At 44.4% G+C, this 19,323-nt stretch overlaps 2 protein-coding genes across 2 annotated transcripts in view; both read right to left on the bottom strand.

Moving 5' to 3' along the window:
* The window catches only part of Uba4 (Ubiquitin-like activating enzyme 4), a 38,763-nt gene extending 27,010 nt beyond the window's left edge, over positions 1-11,753 (bottom strand). The window contains exons 1-8 of the mRNA XM_037417343.2: positions 11,529-11,753; positions 11,376-11,466; positions 11,153-11,245; positions 9,822-9,942; positions 8,273-8,347; positions 6,864-7,090; positions 2,236-2,298; positions 1,691-1,854 (exon numbers count right to left, since the gene is read on the bottom strand). Coding sequence (XP_037273240.2) covers positions 1,691-1,854; positions 2,236-2,298; positions 6,864-7,090; positions 8,273-8,347; positions 9,822-9,942; positions 11,153-11,245; positions 11,376-11,466; positions 11,529-11,618 — 924 coding nt within the window. The 5' untranslated portion in view covers positions 11,619-11,753. The remainder of the gene's footprint in view (positions 1-1,690; positions 1,855-2,235; positions 2,299-6,863; positions 7,091-8,272; positions 8,348-9,821; positions 9,943-11,152; positions 11,246-11,375; positions 11,467-11,528) is intronic.
* Positions 11,754-13,467: 1,714 nt separating this feature from the next.
* pug (pug C-1-tetrahydrofolate synthase, cytoplasmic) overlaps positions 13,468-19,323 on the bottom strand; it is a 32,188-nt gene continuing 26,332 nt past the window's right edge. The window contains exons 14-18 of the mRNA XM_075870851.1: positions 19,178-19,318; positions 18,275-18,455; positions 16,701-16,840; positions 15,010-15,309; positions 13,468-14,557 (exon numbers count right to left, since the gene is read on the bottom strand). Coding sequence (XP_075726966.1) covers positions 14,183-14,557; positions 15,010-15,309; positions 16,701-16,840; positions 18,275-18,455; positions 19,178-19,318 — 1,137 coding nt within the window. The 3' untranslated portion in view covers positions 13,468-14,182. The remainder of the gene's footprint in view (positions 14,558-15,009; positions 15,310-16,700; positions 16,841-18,274; positions 18,456-19,177; positions 19,319-19,323) is intronic.

Here is a 19,323-nt window from a genome sequence, read left to right as displayed (position 1 = left end):
ATTCGTTTGGCTTTTGAATCCGTGATTCGAGGAGTCGTTGTGCATGCTCCCGCCTTTCGTTGTTTTTAAAGGTGTCCAGGAACTTCCGCCGGAACTCGTCCCACGTTGACCACACGCAATTTATGAACCATGTGCAAGCCCCGTCCTGAAGAGGGAAATATACGTACTCCAACTTCTGTGCAGTGTTCCACCCGTTAACGTTGGCTGTGCGCTCGAACTCCTCCAGCCAGTGATCTGCACCCTCATATGTGTTGCCGTGGAAGTCCACAGGAATTTTAGGGGTGAAAATAGTCACCTGTGTCGTGCTTGGGCTGGTTATGGCGGGGCAACTGCTTCCGGGCGCAATCATGTTTTTTGTTCAAGGACCGAACTCTGGGCTCAGTCGTAACAGGCGGCGACTGGCGCGGTGAACGGGTGTTTCGACAAGTGGAAGTCTTTGGGGACTAGATATCGGGCTGTTTTAAGGTGTCCTGGACATGTACCAAGGACCTCCACCAGTGTCACGACGCAGACACAGAAGAAGTCCGATATGGAAGAGCTCACTATAATTAAATGAAAGGTGCTCGTAAAGAGGACTAGGCAAGAACTTCGTCCTTCTTTCTTGCTGCACGAGCTTTTCTCTGCAGGTTGAAAGTGGCAATATCGTTGTTCTGAAATTAGTTAAATAAATGTATGTTATGGTTTGTACCGACCGCATCTGCTGTGTCCATTCGTCCGACAGCGTGGTGGTGGCGCTCGCCAATTCGAGACCCCACACACTCGACAGCATCTAATCTTTTTTTTTATTATTTTGCACTTGTCGTTGTTCGGTTGTCCATATCCTCTGCCTTTCCGATAAAGAAATCAGTTGACAGTTAGTGCTCTGTCCTGTATGTTGTTTGTCTGCACTGTTCTGCCACAATGTTGAACCAACTGGCCCACCTAACTTGTGAATGAATGAAGTTCTCTACACATGTTGTACCCCATAACAAGTATGCTAGAAAACATGTGCTAGTAAAAAGATGCTTCATTGTCTTTCTTAGCCAAAGTGGTATGAAGAGATTTTGATAGGCTTGTGCGAACAGGAAGTTTTAGGTTTGAAGCAAATATGAAGCAAAAATCGAATTTGAATAGTATATACCACTTATAAAAAAACATATTGAGCATGAACCAACTAAGCCGCACAATGCTCTTTTTTTTTTTTTTTCAATGAAACAAGGCAAGTGCAAATGTGTGCAAATGTCATTCTTCATCCTTCAAAGGAAGTAAAAGCAACTTCGAATTCTAGCAGAACTTGACTTTTGATAGAATGAAAGTGATAGCCTGTAAAATATGTAGTTTTAATATTTACTACACTTAGAGCATATAGGCCGGTATCACCAGCTTTTAATCTTAAAAATGATAAGTCGATGTGAGGTTAATATGCTAATTTAATTTTGAAGTGGGACTTTGCAGCAGTACAGATTTTCTTAAATAAAAGCACTCACTGTATAGCACCCCTACATTGCTGTGAAACCACGTTTACAGAGTGGTTACATGCACAATAATATACACAGCTATTAGTTCTTTTTATTGCTTCAAATTTTCCGATAATTTAAATTTTAATCGAAACAAACTGGAATGCTGGAATATTGGTTCAAACATTTGATGCGCTCGAACATTCGCACGAGCCTAGATTTTAAATTAAACACTATGTAGCAAGGGTAGTCACCTTGTTGGTGGGACCTATGCCGCACCAAGCAGCATAGTCTCGCACTGCAGGAGCCTTCGATGGGTCGGCACAGGCGTCGCAGTTGGGCAGCTTTCCCCTGAGTGCCACCTGTCGCCACCTGGCGTCCGCGCCGTCGTACAGGAGCAGCTTTCCGGAGCAGACATCTAGGGTTTCCCAGAAGACACAGTAACTCTTACACTTCGGCATTTGGTAAAAAAAGATAATTGTCCTCTAGACAAGTCAGTGGATTCTTTCCATACTGTTGCTTGTCACTCACTATTTTGAACGAACCTGCATTTCATTTAAACAACAATGCCAGTTATATCAACAATACTTAATTAAAAAGCACCACAATTTCCAGGCACTGATCAGATATGCCTTCTATGGCCAACAGACTGCTAAACACCGAAAATGTAGCGTAGACTACACGACAATACAAGTTGATGCACTAAATAAATAGACATTATCAGTGTCCTGTGTCATTTATGTGCAAAAAAATTCATTAAATAAACAGTTGCAAATGACAAGTGTACGAAATCACTCACCTCCGTGTCCAGTAAGAATTTTCACCACTTCAAGAGCCTGCATACAGCCGATAACACCAGGAACTGCACGGTACACAGAGAAAGAGAAGGGCATTATTTAAACAGAAGATGAAAAGAAAAAAAAGAAGGCACGGCAGCAGCCAATGTAACATCCTAACATAAAGAGGTGCTCGTCAGGTGCACCTCTAAAAAATGCTTTTCTCATATTAAAAAAAGACCTGCACCAAAAAAAATAAAGCAGTTTAATGCAAAACTGAATCACATTGGGAAACAGGAGTCTTCTATACATGCTGTCAGTGGAAAGCTTTGGGTTGGAGTCTTATTTTCAACTTATTAAAGCTTTATTCTCAAACTACAAAGCATTTTGAGCCTGTGCTCCATGGCTTGTGTTTACGCGAGATTTTAAATGCCATCACTTCATTTTCAAGTGGTACACCAGGTGATTTGCCACGAAAATCTCTGCACAATTCTATAAACAGCCTGTCTTTTGCGGAACATTGAAGTATTTCGCACCTTCTGATGTTCATCTTTTCCGCTAGAGCTGTGCGCCGCTGCCGCCGCCCATTTCTGCTCACGCCGTTCGCGCCGCCGCCAAAGTTCCAAGAGAGATCACGCCACCGCCGCCGTCGGACAATATTTTTTGGCGCGCCGCCGTTTGTCTTAATTTTACCAGAGCACAGAATCTGAGCAGAAAATACATTACTTAACTTGTTTTTCTGCGGCTTAAAGATTTCTGAGAGCGGCATTTGCAGTGTCGTGACTGATCTCTTGTTTCTGTGTTTCATGCGCGGCCTATGTATATAAGGCCCTAAAACAGCTTCCAAAGATACACAGTCAGCGTGTTATTCTGTCTTGGCGTTTCTTGTTCTTTTAGCGACTTTCGCGATGCCAGAACAGTGATTCACGTAACATAAATAGGGCGCATACTCTAGAATGCTCCATATAAAAGCAATAGGAGTTGTAAATTGTTCTCTACCCTGCTTTGCCATACATTCGCCACCCGCCACCCCCGTTCTTCGTCGTGTTTCACAGGATTATCATGCGGGATGAACTTCTAATATCGCTGCATTTTGCAAGTTTTTGATTGCGCATGTGGAAATAAGAAGAGTGTAGCCGAGAAGCTCGAAATCCTGGTGGACTCAACGCTTAGCGCTCACATTGCACACATGCTTTATGAAGACAGAAATGTTGAAGAGCCTGTAAGAATTGTAGTAAAGAGAGCTTAAAGAAGTATAATCGAGAACGAAACCAAAGGAAAAGGCTCCGAATTATTTCATTCTCCAAACGGATGAAATCTTCACAGTGAAGACAACGCAGCTCTTCATAACAAGGGCCACCTCGCTTCGACAATATTTGTATATTTTTTTATTGCGAGAAAAACTATATTGACACTGTCTACAAGCTTTCATCATCCCCGTCATGTTTCGTATAAAGTCCAAATAAATTACTTTTGTATGCACACTGTATGCTGTTCCCTCAGACAAAATCTCACGAGCACCATAGCGAGGAACACTGCTGAAGCATAGATGAAACAAGCTGCCCATCTCCATCACATGGAGGGCACATGCGATAACATCACTCCACATGCGATGCCTACTGTCGATTGCTCTTCAACTAGAAGGAAAACCCTGTCTGTTTTTTGCTGGACGAATGAGTACAAATGAATACTCAGGTAGGAGGCTGCGTGGCTCCATCCGTATCTGTGAACTTTGAATCAAGGGCGTGGTTGCGAGTGGTGGCACGTGACGGTGCGTTCGCTGTCTCAGCAGGCATCGGCGAACGTCTCACTTACCATTCTACACGCTATGATATCACTGTACGAACCCTGCTTATTTTCGCAAGGGCAGCCGTATTCCAATACACTAGCGTTTTGCAATTTCGCAAGATCAGATGAAAAAGAGGTGTAGCTGCGGCCTAAGGTCATTATGAGGCTGCGAGTTCTTATCGCACGGCGTGAAACGTGAAGTCGTCGAAGAGTTTTCTGGCCATAATACTGTTTATGTCGCCGGCGTGTTCTCCTCGAACACCTGAGATCATAACTGTTTTAAACTTTCTTAAAGTTGATGACACTTCCGTACTGAACACTTTAGCCTCATCTTTTGAAAAATTTGAATGTTTTAGCGAATTTCCTAATGTAGTTGTGCTCGATCCTCTAAGTTTTGTGATAATGCCTATCAAAGTATGTGCCACACAAATATTTTGAATGAAACCCAATACATCCATGCTACCAGAAATATATAATCCATGTCAGTCATCGCATAAAGCTCTTACGTAAGAATCGTCATACCAAGTGTAATGACAATGCTTCTTGAGTTAATGCATTGAAAAGTAAATAGAAGCTAAAATCAAGAGGCTAAGAACTACAACTTCAGCAATGCCTTCACTACTGTTACTAAAAAAAAACAATCCAGGTTTTAGAGGTCGATTAGCTCTGCATAGTCTATGCCTTCATTGTTTATTAAAATCCGGAAGCTATAGTAAATGCTTTTATTAATTACTTCAAAGCCGTTTTTTTTTCTACCGATAACAGCATCACTTCTTCACTTTCCACGTGCAGCAAACTACCTGCTCTTCCCAATCTTGAATTGAGCTCCTCCGAAGTACATAACTTAAATGTAATTTTAAAGTTACGGTATACGATCTGGCCCAGACGGTTTGCTAAATATATTTCGAAAAAGGTACTAAGTATGGTGTGCTAAATATTTTGCTACAACATTAAAAAAAATCTCTGCAACAGTCTTACAACTGCAGAAATCAGCAAACGTTGTGCTCTTAATTTCGGAAACAAGAAAATAGCAAATTATAGGCAAATGCCTTTGCCTTCTGTGCAGGCTCCACACTTAGGGAGTATATAATCAACAAACACTATGCGAGATACCTAATTGAGCAACCTATTTCCACAATGGCTACACAGTTACTTGAATTTACACACAACATGGTTGCTTCCCTAAATGAGCGCAGACAGATTTATGCCATATTTATTGACTATTCTAAGGATTTTCCCATGTTTGCCATACCAAACTTCTAGCTTTTTCACAATTTTGGTGACGACTACCTAATTGGTTTGATAGCAAATTACTTGCGATCGTGCTTGAAATTCATTACGTTTAATCTTGCAAAGTCATCTGATGTACATAAACATCAGAAAGAGGCCAGATGGCTCGGTGCTTAATCCTCCATTGTATATATAAATGACGTAGCCAAGGTTATCAGTGTCACCCAAATTAAGCTTGAAATGTATGCAGAAGACTGCGTTATCTGCAAAATCATCTCTAATATTCAAAATCAAGATGCACTGATTACTGTTTTTTTTTTTTTTGTCGTTTTGTAACAGGAAAGAAACATGGAAATCGTATAGTAACTGCAAAAATACTGTAGTTACGAACTTTAAAAATGAGAAATAGCCTCTTTATTTTACATATAGTAATGACGGTGTACGTGTCACGAAGTTTGAGTACTGTAACTCTCACATCAAATTTAAATGTCACAGTATTTCGGAACAGTACAGCATCTTCGAAAACACTGATATCTCTGACACACGTTAAGCAACGAGACAAAATAATGTGGACTGACGGCACATAAGATTTTGGCCAAACTCGAATAAGAGTTGGTTGTTTGATGACCTGACCACGGACATGATATAGCTATTATGGAATATTTTACAGCGCAGCAGGTTAGAGGCGGACAGCGCTGTTTCCCTTCTCTGTCCATCTCTAATCCCTTGCGCTGTAAAATATTCTACGATGAACATCCACCAACTTGCCCAACTTTCTTTTCTACTTGAGCATCATATAGCTATGTGTCGCTAAGGCCAGCACTTCTTGTATGCACTTCAAATGCACATGTTTTATCGCTACAGCCCCTCTCGAACATCGGTGCACTTACAATCGTGCCATCTTCCTGCATAAATAAGATGGTTTACACTGGTTTCAGTGTTCTAGCACCCATATCCTTCGCTGCACCTTCAGCACACCGTACCCGGTGATTTGATTTGCTGAATATGGTGCTTTTTAGATCAATTAGTAATTGTTTTCATTTTCTTTTGTTTGTTGATTTTCTGGGGAACGTGCACTTCGGAATTAGCTTGATCGGTACATGTGCAGACTCTGTTGTGAGCGATTGGAAAAAAGACTTGCGTGAACATGTATTTTGTTAAATTGTATTTCTGCAGGCGCTGAACATTTGTATTGATACCTGCTATGTCTCGAAAACTGAAAGAACAGTATTCGAAAATAAGTAACATTAAGACATGCTGCTGTCACTTCAACTGCTTCACCCTTTTGGAGAAAGTTTTTTTTTTTTTTTCAAAATTAAAGGCACAAATTACTATCTGCACCAACCCTTGAATAACAATTCTACCTCCCCCCCCTACCCGCGCCGCGCCGCCACCGATTTGATGGACCCCGTGCCGTTGACACGCCGCCGCTGAAGGTGAAAACACCGGCTGCCAGCGGCGGCAATTTCGATACCGGTGCACAGGTCTATTTCCTGCATGGCAATCACATTGTACAGCTTCCTACGAAAGAACTATGAAACCTGCACATCTGAAACTGCATGATATGAATTATTGTGTATATATAAAATTGTAATATTCCCTCTAATATCAGGTAATAACAGGTTGCACGTGCCCATGCCTATGACGCCTCCCTCCGAGCAATTGGTAACGGTGGACGTGGGCGGCGGCTGTGGGAAGAGACATCGGTAACAGGGACCGCCACGGTACCCATACACCGTCAGCTGTCCCTCCCAGCGCAGAGCACTGCCCGACACCAGTGGGAGGCCCAGGTGTACGCACGCATCATTGACCAGGTACCGGGTGGCTGCGTTGTCACTGGCATCCACCACAACCTGGTACCTGCAAAGCTGAACTCGTCAAGTCTGACAGCAGTCCTCATAAATCATAGCAATGATGTGCAAGCACAGCGCTCCCAGAACTGCTGAAGTAGTTTTATTAAATAAATTGGCAAACAAAAGTGGTATTAGTTCTTCAAAACGTTTAAGTAATAGGAGAAGCAGGAAATTCTATAAGCCTATTTCATGCAACTTTCTGATCATTCAGTCAATCAATGAATCAATCAAAAAAAAAGAAACTTTACTGCAGGTTCTGAAAACTATGTACATAAATAGTTCCACAAAAAATGGCAGGCTATTGTTCTAGATGTGGACTTAAAGGAACACTAAAGAGTAAAACAATTTCTAACGTATTAGTAAAGTATAATTTCCCAATCACAAAAACGCCATTCTTTCTACAACAAGACAAATAGTAAGCGAGAAAACCCGTGAAAAGAAAATGTGGGTGGCGACGCCACCTTGAGACTCCCACACTAAACACCGCAACGTAAGAAATTTTGAAGGCGTCTACCGTGTCTTACGTAGCTTCCAATCAATAAAAATTAAGCACATTGTGATCTGTGGGTGCTGTGGACTCAACATATGAAATTTCAGAAAGTTTCGTTGAGGAAATGCCAGGAAAGCACCAAAAATACATTTCGAAATTTCGCACGAAGATTTTGGCACGCAAATTAAACATGAAACTTCAACCTTTATTTCCTCTTCTAATAATGAACTTATCATGGTGAAACATATGGCATTAGAGTTCTCAGAGTGCTGTTTGTCGATCTAAACCAAGTCACTGTTCCTCTTTAGTGTCCCTATGAGTGCACACTATCCTTCCTGCATTCTCTTCTTACCTTCCCTGTTTTTGAGCTTATCCTCACCTAAATGCAGCTATGTGCAGAACACTGACCACCTCGTTTAGAATAAGCAACTTCCTATAGCGTGTTAAAGCCTGCTTCCAGAACGTCACATACTGATTGATTGATAGGTATGCGGGGTTGAACATCCCAAAACCACCATATGACTATGTGAGACGCCGTAGTGGAGGGCTCTGGAAATTCCGACCGCCTGGGTTTTTTTAATGTGCACCCTAATCTGAGCACTCGCCCTTACGGAATTTTCGCCTCCATCGAAAATGCAAGCTGTAGTCAGTACATTCTCTCTTATTCCATCCCACACAACGATCAAGAGGCTTCCAGACCTGCCAATGATGTCCAAGGCATTGGAGCTTTCAAGGACTGCCGAGTGTCGGACGTACTCTGGCTGAGAGTTCAACCTACAGAAACAAAGCAAGGACACAATGATCATTGATAGTAGCTAAAAAATCTGTGATGTTTCACCACAACTAGCATGCTTGGATGAAGAAGCAGGATATCATAATTTGCATATGCAGAATGTTGTAATTGAGCACTTTGAAAAAATCGTTCTCTTCCAATGATAGGTTGTTGGTTTGGTGCAGAGAAATTAATGCAAGAGAAATACAAAACAAACAATATATGAAGTAAGGAAGGACTATATGCAAATAGAAGAGGTTGCTGCTATGAGTATGCAACCTCTTTTAAAGAACTTCATATATATTCCCAAATTTGAATAAGTAACAGCCAACTAATCACAAACATGTTAGAATTGATAATTATGTGTTTCTATAAAGCTAACTTTTACAAGTTTCATTAAGTTAATTGAGGCATGCAGATATACTAAGTAGTTATCTTTCGATTTTGGGAGCCTGCACAATTTTAGCACGAAGAAAAAAAGTAATTGTTTCTAACAAAAAGAAATACCCTTTATCCCTCTCTTAATGTGCTTTACAACTAGGAGAAGCAGCATTTAGCAGATTAGAACTCTTTTCACTGACACAAGGATCAAATTTTTTTTATTGCGCTCACTTACAGCCACCTCAATCTGTTTCTGCGTTGAAAACAAACGTCAGGAAAATGTCATAAGTTATTATTTCACCCTGGATTGAATACTTTCATCTAAGATATGCACACCTCAAAAAGTAATTCACTATCTTAAGAATGACATGACCTGTTCCAGCCGAAATAAAATGCGAGCCCCGCTTAGCATAGGAGCATCACCCCTCAGGGGCCATGAGGCAGCATACCACTACCCCTCAACATCATTACTCAGGAAACAACAGTCTGTACACCTTACAACATAGTAACAGCCCACCACTAAACAATACAAATAACATTGGCACACCAGTGAGCTAATAAAAAATTGCTCCAAGTTTGGAAAAGTCAAACAGGGCTTGGGGACTTGAGCACATGGTACCACCTCTTGGCTGCAGTGCACCACAGCAACTTAACAAGAATTGTGTGAAGAAAACTCATATCTGATGAACAAATCCCATTCGCAAAACTGACTCTCAATTTCACATAGTAGAGATACCCTGGCACATTCTGTTAAGAATCCGTAATTACACCACAAGCCAAGCAAGTTTTCAGGACATTTGAACATAGCCTTGCAAGGTGTTAACATGTCCTGGGATTCTACGTACCTTTTGTCGCGCTACTAAAACATTCACAAAAATGTTGCGATGGGCTCCTACTATGTAGAAGCATGCATCAATTTTGCTAACTGGTTTTGTTCATTCACTATAATTTTACTGCATTTCACTTTTAATTAAAAAATACGGTGACAATTGCATGTGTCTCTATATCCTGGAAATGAATGGTACAACTACCTTGCCAACACTAATGACAAGCAGCAGAGAGAATGGTGCAGTAAATCTTCTTCATAAAACTTACTCCCTCAGAGCAATCACCAGAGAATCTACTTTGGACAGGCCCACCTTGGCCTCAGAGTGCAAGATCTGTCGGTGGAGGTTGCTTTTTTCCACGACGTCGAAATCCACAATTCCTATTTTACCTGAAACATGAAGCAGCTGTGTCGTCACGGGCAGCACAACTTAATAAACATGTGAATAGGTATGAAACAAAGTAGCATCACCAAAAGTGGCAAGGTTTGAAAATGGGACGTCAAAGCTCCTTGAGTCAAATTATGATGCACTGTCAATAAGTGCATCAAGCTTGCATCACTTTATTACAAGACATTAGCCAGCCAAGAAAATTTAATGTGGTATGATTGTGCATTCTTTAGCGAGTCCTCATAATTCAGAGACATGTTAGAAAGCAGGTAGGAATTCATGTTGCATTTATTTAGGGGTAAAAATACCTGAATGGCTGGTTTAAGGAACATAATTAAACTTCCTTATTAGTTTAGGGCATGCAACAGAAAATAAAAACCTTTCAACATCGTCAAAAGTAATGCAGCACTTCGATTTTATAAAACACGGCAGCAATTCAGCTATGTGGTCGTGTTGCAGGACTCAATATAGTGAGAAACCAGAGGCCTCAGTTCACCTCACCTAAATATCAATGGTTAGCTTCTTGCCTCGAACGGACAGAGCTGGTGAAAAGCAGGTTGCATTTACAAATTGGTATACCGTAACTTAATCGGATAATCATTTGATAAATTATTTTGGAGCTGTTATTTTGCTTGAAGAAGTTTACATGGAAACCTTGTGCATATCTGACACATTTATTCAAACCGGACCGATACTGGACTACCCTCAGCCGCTCATTGTTGTGAGTACAATTTTAAATGCACATATCTAAACAACAGAGAGCAATGACATGTACACTCTACTGTCTGATACTGTAGCACAAAGCCACTGCCACCAGTTTATCTAGAATTTAGATATTGGAAGGGTGTAACCAGAATTATAGGGAGGGGAAGTGGCGTTGTCTAGGAGGGTGGGTTGGTCAGAAATAATTTGGGGGGAAGAGACGTTAGGGTGGGAGGGGGGTACAAATTTTGGACAAGTAGGCGACTGCAATGCCGAGTTTCTAAAGATGGCAATAGAAGGCTCGAATGATTTAACCTTCAGTAACATATGTCATCTATTCATCATATTTGTGCTATGAGAAGCATTACAGGCTTCTGTTTTGACGGAAAACCTGCTTCCAGAAAGGCAGAACGAGTCTACTGACCACTCATTGATGAACCTATCTGTATACTTCATTACTGAGCCTAATGAGTGCGCGTGGCTTTCTGCTGCAAATAAGGCACAACATACCAACACCTGCAGCAGCCAAGTACGCCGCACATGGACATCCCAAACCACCTGCGCCGACGATTAGCACGGACGCAGACTTCAGCGCTTTCTGCCCTGCAAAGGAAAGTATAACTGTTAGCACTGCCACTCCAAAACGGCTCGGGTTCGCAGTTGTAGAAATTCAGTGTCGTGAAAAGAAAGCTAGATGCCGATACCACTCGCAAGTCTTTGGTAGAGCAAGTACCTTGGACGCCAAATCCGGGCAGCAACATCTGCCTGCTGTAACGCGACACATCGTCCTTGTTCAAAGCTGCGTCAATCACACCCGCAAGAGCCTACAATCACATAAGAAAGTGCGTATTAGAAGCGTTGAACGAAACTAAAAGTGCGACGTTACCTGTTCGCACGACAATGCCCGGCGAAGTCTCTGTATTTCAGCGTCTTTTGCTTCCAGTTCAGCGCGTAGGGAGGCTACCTCCGACTCCATTTCAGCCAGATCGTTCACCGCAATTTACAGGTGGGGAAACATAAGCAGCAGCAGTACCAGCAGTCGGTGAAAGTTCGCCAAGAACGCACCGTTGAAGCAAAAGCGGCAAAACTTACCGCTAACAGGAACCACATGTTGAGCAACCCAACAACGCAATGCGTCACTTCCGTTTTACATAGGCGCCATTTTTAAATTGAAGTTTTTTTGCAACTTATCTCTTAGATTACTTCGATGTCATCCACCCTCCCCCCACCCATTTCAGGCCACTCAAAAATTTTCCGCACCCCCAAAATCAAAGATAGTCAAACCACAAAGCATAGGTCACCTCCTCCCGTCCTCGAAGAACCAGCTGACTTGTCGTGAGCACGGAGTAAGCGAATTCTGGCACAGCGTTTAATCTCAGTGAAGGCACAGTTAGTTTTATCGGAAACGGCTCGATAAGCAACAAAAGATTAATTGTTGGTCAAAGAGCTCAATAAGCGCGCGCGCGCGTGTATGTGAACCTGTGTTTAACTTTGTAGAGGAAGTCTTGTCCCTGCCGCATCATTTCCATAACCAGGAAGCTGCATAGCGCGACTATAGCTACCAACTAATTCATTGATTCCTTTTACTGGTCTATTTGTCCGATGTGGCGGTAGCGCCGCCCTCCTATCTATTAATTCAGTGTATGGGGCACGCATTGCGCCCCACCCCCTCTTTGGTGGATAGGGGAGAGGCGTCCTGCTGCCTCCTTTTCCACCCCGTGTGCGCTCCTATATGGGCGTCAGCAAAATTAGCTAAAATGGTTGCTTGGACAAGTTGTTACGACATTATTCACATAAAAACAAACAGTGCCACTGTTTGTCTTTCTTTTTCTTGTCCTCAGTTTTTGGTGTTGTTTCTATGTGAACATTTCTATAAGTATACAAAGTAACCCCCTCCCCCGCTTACACACTCCCGCATTGAAAACAAAATAATAAAGAGCATTTCTGCTTTCAGAAAAAAAAAGTCATTTGACTTTTTTTTTTTCATGTCGTCTTTTGTCACGAATATGCCTCTTGAAAGAGACACGTGAACTCTCTGAAGCCGCAGTCAGAATGCCCAATAGAGAGTTGAAGTGTTGCTTGTATCTTCAAGAAGATCTAAGCCTATTCTATGTTCGTAAGCAGGGGTAGGCGCCTTCGACATACTGAAGCACTTGTGGCGACGTCGCGGCGCGTTGGCTCCGCCAAGCTCGAAGCTTTTCACTGCCTTCAATGATTACGCGATAAGCGGAAGGCCCCCCGACACGCTTTGCCAGTGGTCACGTGATGATAGAGGGTTGCACCGAGCTTTGTGCCGGGCGGAGCCTACGCACCGCAACGGCGAAAAGAATATGCATGCCCCTCCTTTTTGCGGCTAGGTCCAAGCGTCCGGCGTTCTCGCTGGGCAGTGGCGACGCTCGTGTACTTACTGCTTTGTCTTTTCCAGCGCGTTGATGATGGCTCTACCGCGATGGTCGACTGTCGTAACGCTGAAAACAAAGAGGTGCATTGCAATGCATGCAAACTGTCATATATAAGCACACTGCTTCTATAATAATACCTGGTGTTTAACGTCCCAAAACCACCATATGATTATGAGAGACGCCGCAGTGGGGGGCTCGGGAAATTTCGATCAACTGGGGTTCTTTAACTTGCACGCAAAGCATTTTCGCCTCCATGGAAACTGCAGCCGCCGCAGCCGGGATTCGATCCCGCAACCTGCAGGTGAGCAGCCGAGTGCCTTGAACGCTAGACTACAACGGCGGGGCACACACTGCTTCTATATAAAAGAAACCACGTCGCTAATGTTTGGGCAAATTTCCTCTTGTATAGGAAAGGTGTATTTGAAAAGGCTCCTCTTTATTCAATGTCCACAATTCGAAACAAAATAAATCGGTATGGTCGTAGAAAATACATCTCACAAAAATACATGTTTTCTTTTTTATCAAATGTTCCCGAAAAAAAAACTTATCTTAGCGTTCCTTGAGTCTGACCATGCGAAGATGTCATGTCCATATTCGCGTTATTTGCCTAAACATCTGTTCAAAATTCAACAAATGTTCTGCGCCATTTTTCCAGCATGTGCTGCTAGAACGAGGACGGTAGCCCAGGGCTGGAGATCTTTACTGTGGAGCAGCTTTTACGTGGATGTTATTTTCTGTATACAAGAAAATCGAATTCGGCGGACTGACTGTTGAGGTATACACCCAGTTCGGGTCATATCTACAGAATCTGTAAATACTGCAGTGGCAATAGTACGCATGGGCATTCTCAAGGGGGCAGTGGAAGAAAGGGAGACAACCCTCCCACAATCAATCAAGGGATGGAGAATGCAATGTCTGCCCCATCCTATTACTCAGTCGTGCCTACAGTCCAACCAATGCTAAAATATCAGGGTAGCCGGGCACCTGCCTATGCCTTTGGTTCACATCGACGGGAACTGGAAGTGCCGCAAGGCATAAGGTAACACATCTTCTGCATTTTCACGCGGTCACAGGCACATTACGAATCAGCTGAACATCTGAGCATAATCTTCGATTGATGTGCGTCTGAGATTCTCGTCTAGAAGAGGCCGATCGGACGTCCTGTGGTAACGTCCAGGTCGATGTCCATCAGCGCGGGTCTCGTCGGGAGGCCGGGCATGGTGGTGACGTCGCCAGCCAGCGCATACACGAAGCCTGCGCCGGCACTGAGTCTCAGCTCGCGCACGGGCAGCACGAAGTCGCGCGGCGAGCCAAGCAGCTTCGGGTCGTGTGATAGGGACAGCGGCGTCTTGGCTATGCACACGGCCATTTTGCCGTAGCCCTGGCGCTCGAAGCGTTCGGCCTGAGTCTTGGCCAGCGGGCTGAGCTCCACACAGCGGGCGCCATAGATGGTGCGGGCAATGGCTTCGAGCTTGGACTCGATGCTCAGTGAAAGGTCATAGGAGAAGCGCAGCTGCGCAGAGAGGCATCATGATATACACAGCTGGCAAACTCCAGATAACTATATATGGTAAACATGATGGAATACTTCACAACAGCGAACAAACAGCGCAATAAAATAACAATTAGGATACGCCACTTTAGCTATCTCAGATACATCATAAAGTTAATAAGAAGCGAGGCAGATTCATGGCCACTCGGTAATTATTGTCGAGCAGAACACTCTGCAACACATGCAAGCTGCTGAGAAGCGGTTAGGCTGAAATACGCATCATGCAACCTGCATGCGACGTCATGGACACAGATTCTTAACGCAGTGCCTCTTCAGCATGATGGCGTTCCTGTGCTACGTTATGTGCTATATACTTATATTAACATCCGATGTCAAATTTCCTCGGATGCAGTGAGGAACGACGGAGTAGGCAAAGAACAAGTGCGGCTGTGTTGGCGCGTGCTGAAGAATACCTGGGGTCTGGGCTTCGCGCATGCTTCTTCGACGGCGCGCGCCAGGTCTACTGCTCCTTCTCCTCCGAGTTCCCAATGGCGGCACACAATGGCGCCCTGGGCACCAGCGGCCACGCTCATCTCGCGCACGAGCTCGAGCTCGGCCGCAGTGTCGGTCGAGAAGGCGTTGATGGCCACCACGGCGGGCAGGCCCAGCTTGGCCGCGTTCTCGATGTGACGTGCCAGGTTGCAGAAGCCGTTGCGCACCAGGGACAAGTCCTCGGTGCGGTACTGAGCCGGCAGTGGGGCACCTAGTGCAATCTGCAACACCAAAGCAAAAAAACGATGTATGAGCAGTCGCACTCGACGTGAAAGCCGTGGGAAGTGCAGAGCAGTCATTCGCCTGCCCTTGGCGATGCTGGCGTCGCAATCATGTAGCCAGCTCGGCGTCGGAGGGGGGGAAAGGGAACCTTTAGTTGTGATGCCGTGTCGCCCTTTGCCTTGATCAACCCACGTTACTATCGCCTTCCCTTTCAATTCCCGCCATCTAGCTGTACTGCACACGGCTATGCTCCCCCTATCTTTCCCCTCCTATCCACCTTCACTTCCCCTGTGTACTCTGCACCTTGCTATTCCATATCTCATATACATTAAACGGCTATGCTATGTTTTAAACTGCCACTTCTTATTTTCTGCCACCTCACCCTCACTTCCCTTGCCCGTCTGCTAACTGTTCTACACCATACGTGGTTATGCATACGTGGCTATGCTCAATGCATGGTTTTTCTATCTATGACGCCTAGAACACGGGGCGCAGCGTTCCCAGCATGTATGAGTGTCGTGTTCGCATAAACAATGACACGTACTATTGTCACAAGGTCGTGACGCTGAAGGAAGAGACGGCTTGTCTAAAATGAAACTGTTTATTTGGTCGAACTTGTGACCGGTAAACGGTAGTCAGATAACAGCGATGCACACTGATTGATTGATATGTTGTGTTTAACATCCCAAAACCACCATATGATTACGAGAGACACCTTAGTGAAGGGCTTCGGAAAGTGATGCACACTGAGCGTCAGTTGTCAATCAACTGATTATCAGTGTGACGTGCCGTTTTTTATTATACCTCACGCGTCGAACTTTGCAGCGTTATTGCTGGTGGTCACACAAGGTCTGGAATAATATTGAGTGTCCCGTGCGCAATCTTAACAAAATCATCTATAAGAAACGCGAAGGTTCTCGAACACTGAGGTGCGATCTGCATTTAAGCCGAGCACATAAAAATAACACTCTTGGTAATATATATATATATATATATATATATATATATATATATATATATATATATATATATATATATATATATATATATATATATATATATATAGCGACCATGCAGTAACACTGTAGCATGCAGACTTTAGCGAACATTGTCAAAACTTCCCTTTCGAACGTTGACATGTATTGCGAACATGTGCTAATTCTAATGGTAGTAGTATGCGAGTAAACGCACCGCTATCGGTGGGGCATTCGCTTCGAAAGAACACCTTTGTTATAAGGAATGTTCGTTAACATCAATGTTGGTCAGAATCATTTCATATGCATTCGATGAACTTGCGGGACCCCTGTACACGGCTATATGGAGGTTTCTGCGCTTCTAGAGGGATTTAATCATAATCGCGGGTATACTGTAGGTTTTCTATAGTGCTCACCAGGGGCCCTCCGCCGTGAACTTTCAAAGCTCGCACGGTGGCCACGATGACGACGGCGCTGGGTGACAGGCCGGACGCCCGGCACTTGATGTCCACGAACTTCTCCATGCCGTTGTCGGCGCCGAAGCCGCCCTCGGTCACTGCGCAGAGTATTTTATAACCTAAGCTTCACCCAATGCCGCAACTCCATACCCACAGAGAATTTGCACAGATGTATGCTCAGTTTCGCTATGTAAGGCGCTTTCCACCGGTGTGCCTTGTCTCGCCATGTTGGTGTCTAATGTTGTCACGGTGTGTCATGTACAGTCAGGTGCGGTTCATCATAAAACAGGTATGGGCCATGAATATTGCGTAAATTCCACTACTCGCCTTCGGTTCACTGAAAATGAAGAAGGCAGCAGTTAGCCCAGCAAATCGCCTCAAAAAGCACCACCCTACTGAGTGGGTTGTTGTTGCAACCTAGGTCACAACAACAGCCACCACCTTATTAACTGTAAGCTGCATACCGACGCAGTTTTCAGACGACGTATAGTGGAGCAGAAATACCCTTCCCTACACGCCCGGTTTGCTTGGCACGCTTCATCAAAGAAATCTCTCTCGGAACGCTGCGTGCTTCGACCCTCCCGAAGCTCCACAATACAGCCTTCCCTCCGTGCTTCGGCCTGCAGTTTTAGGTAGCATGTTGACTGGCGTCGCTGATTATTAGTCCGAATTTGAATGCCCTGGCGAATTTCATCAGACATTTTGACATCACTGCTTAGCCAACGATCACATTTTGAGCAGGAATGACGAGCTTTCAGTATTTATTTGCGCCACATTTATGTTAGCATGAAGTACTTATGGTTCGAAAAGAAACCAGCATGCACTAGTATTCCGCTCAGGCAATTTATTCTTAGCTTCATAACCACCTATATATCCGTGTATTATCTTGCTCAAGGTATCTATAGTCTTGCGGGATTGACGAACTAGCAGCAAACGCAAGTCAAAGATCATCGTCATGCCCCCCACCATTGCACCAGCCTGCTTCTTGTCGATTGCGTGGACGCTGCAAACGTTTATCGACCTCAAGGCCACTGAAATCTGAGCATGTAATTATTTGGACGTTAATACATAGAAGGTGTAAAGGACAGCAATAAAAAAACGAGCTAAGGTATAAAACCAGGTGCGTAGCAAGAAATATTGTTCAAGGGTGTCGGGGAGATGGGAGACAACTCTCGTTATGCATATCTGTCCCTGTAACAGAAGTTTAGGAAAAATGGAGGCTTGAAGATGGCTTGACGCTGCAGCCAATGTTTTTACAAGTGCTCTTGTTTTCTTCGAAGTAGCAAAGATCCCGCATGCTGTCGTGAAGTGGTCTATAAGTGGTGTCTTTTTCTCAATGATTGCAGCCTTGAAAGGGAAGACCACTTATCAAAACGTTGGCTCCATGCGACACTCCTTGTTGAAGGGTGCATTACACATGCAATACATAAAGATTTCAATGGCAAGTAGAGTGGCAGACGAAATCAAACAAAAACCCTGGCGACGCCCCTGCAAAACAAGCCCACCACCACAAAAGGACGGCGTAGCCTTACCGACGTATCCGTTGGGACCGACAAGCTTCAGAGCCATCCGGTCAGCGATGACGGACGAGTTTCCGTGAGCAATGTTGGCGAAGGGGCCACAGTGGATGAGCACCGGCGTGCCCTCTAGCGTCTGCAGGAGCGTCGGACACGCGGCGTCCTTCAGGAGAACCAACATGGCCCCCGCTGCACCCTGCATGACGCCACGGGTAGTAAATCAATTAATGATTCAACATCGCATTTCACACACTCGCATCGGAAAAGCGTTTGTCATTAACCACTGCTTGGGGTCGGTGAGAAAATACACCATGCAACAGCTCAGCCATATCTTGCAGTGATGCATGGAAATTGGACAGCTTTCATATACAAGCGGAGCTATAATTTGCCATTTTCACGGGCTCTTCTTTTCATAATGAGCAATGTGATCACGCCCTTCGAAGCTGTGGGCGCCTACTGCTTAACGTCGAACAGCAAAAATGATAGCATGTCATTGGCCAATGGCCAACATAATTCACGTGCGGCATTTGGATCATATATGCGCTTCTTGCCACGGGGTGCCGCCACGCTCCATAGTCTGCCTACATTACACAGTGACCCAAGCTCGCGCACCGGTATCACAGCGGGAGAGAGTGATCGCATTTCATCAGAGAGCTCAAGGTCGTGATCGACTTTCCTACGTGCCAACCTTCCCTGCTTAGCTTCCAGCACGCTCGTCGGGACGAGAGGAAAGAAAAAGTGACTGCAGAAATCGCGACAAAGCACGTTTTCTCACTATATCTCTTGACAAATCTGAGAAATTTTTGCGGCAATCGATTCGTGAGGCAATGAACTCCGATGCTGAGGTAATTCGATGATCACCTATAAAAGTGGTTTATGGCCCATTTGAAAGCTTCAAAGCCAACAGTGTGCACGAACCAGGTCGTCCGCTGTAACAGGATTTCCTTTGCGATCACTGGCCACAACGATCGCTCGCAATCTGTCCCGAAGGTCTTCCATGTCCTTGGCCAGCGCTAGGACGGCCATCACTTCGCTGGCTGGCGTGATGTCAAACTGGGTCTGCA

Source organism: Rhipicephalus microplus, chromosome 8 (assembly GCF_043290135.1).
Source record: "Rhipicephalus microplus isolate Deutch F79 chromosome 8, USDA_Rmic, whole genome shotgun sequence".
NCBI classification, from domain to species: Eukaryota; Metazoa; Arthropoda; class Arachnida; order Ixodida; family Ixodidae; genus Rhipicephalus; species Rhipicephalus microplus.
Note: the sequence above shows the minus strand (reverse complement) of the source record. Positions and strands in the feature narration are given on the sequence as shown.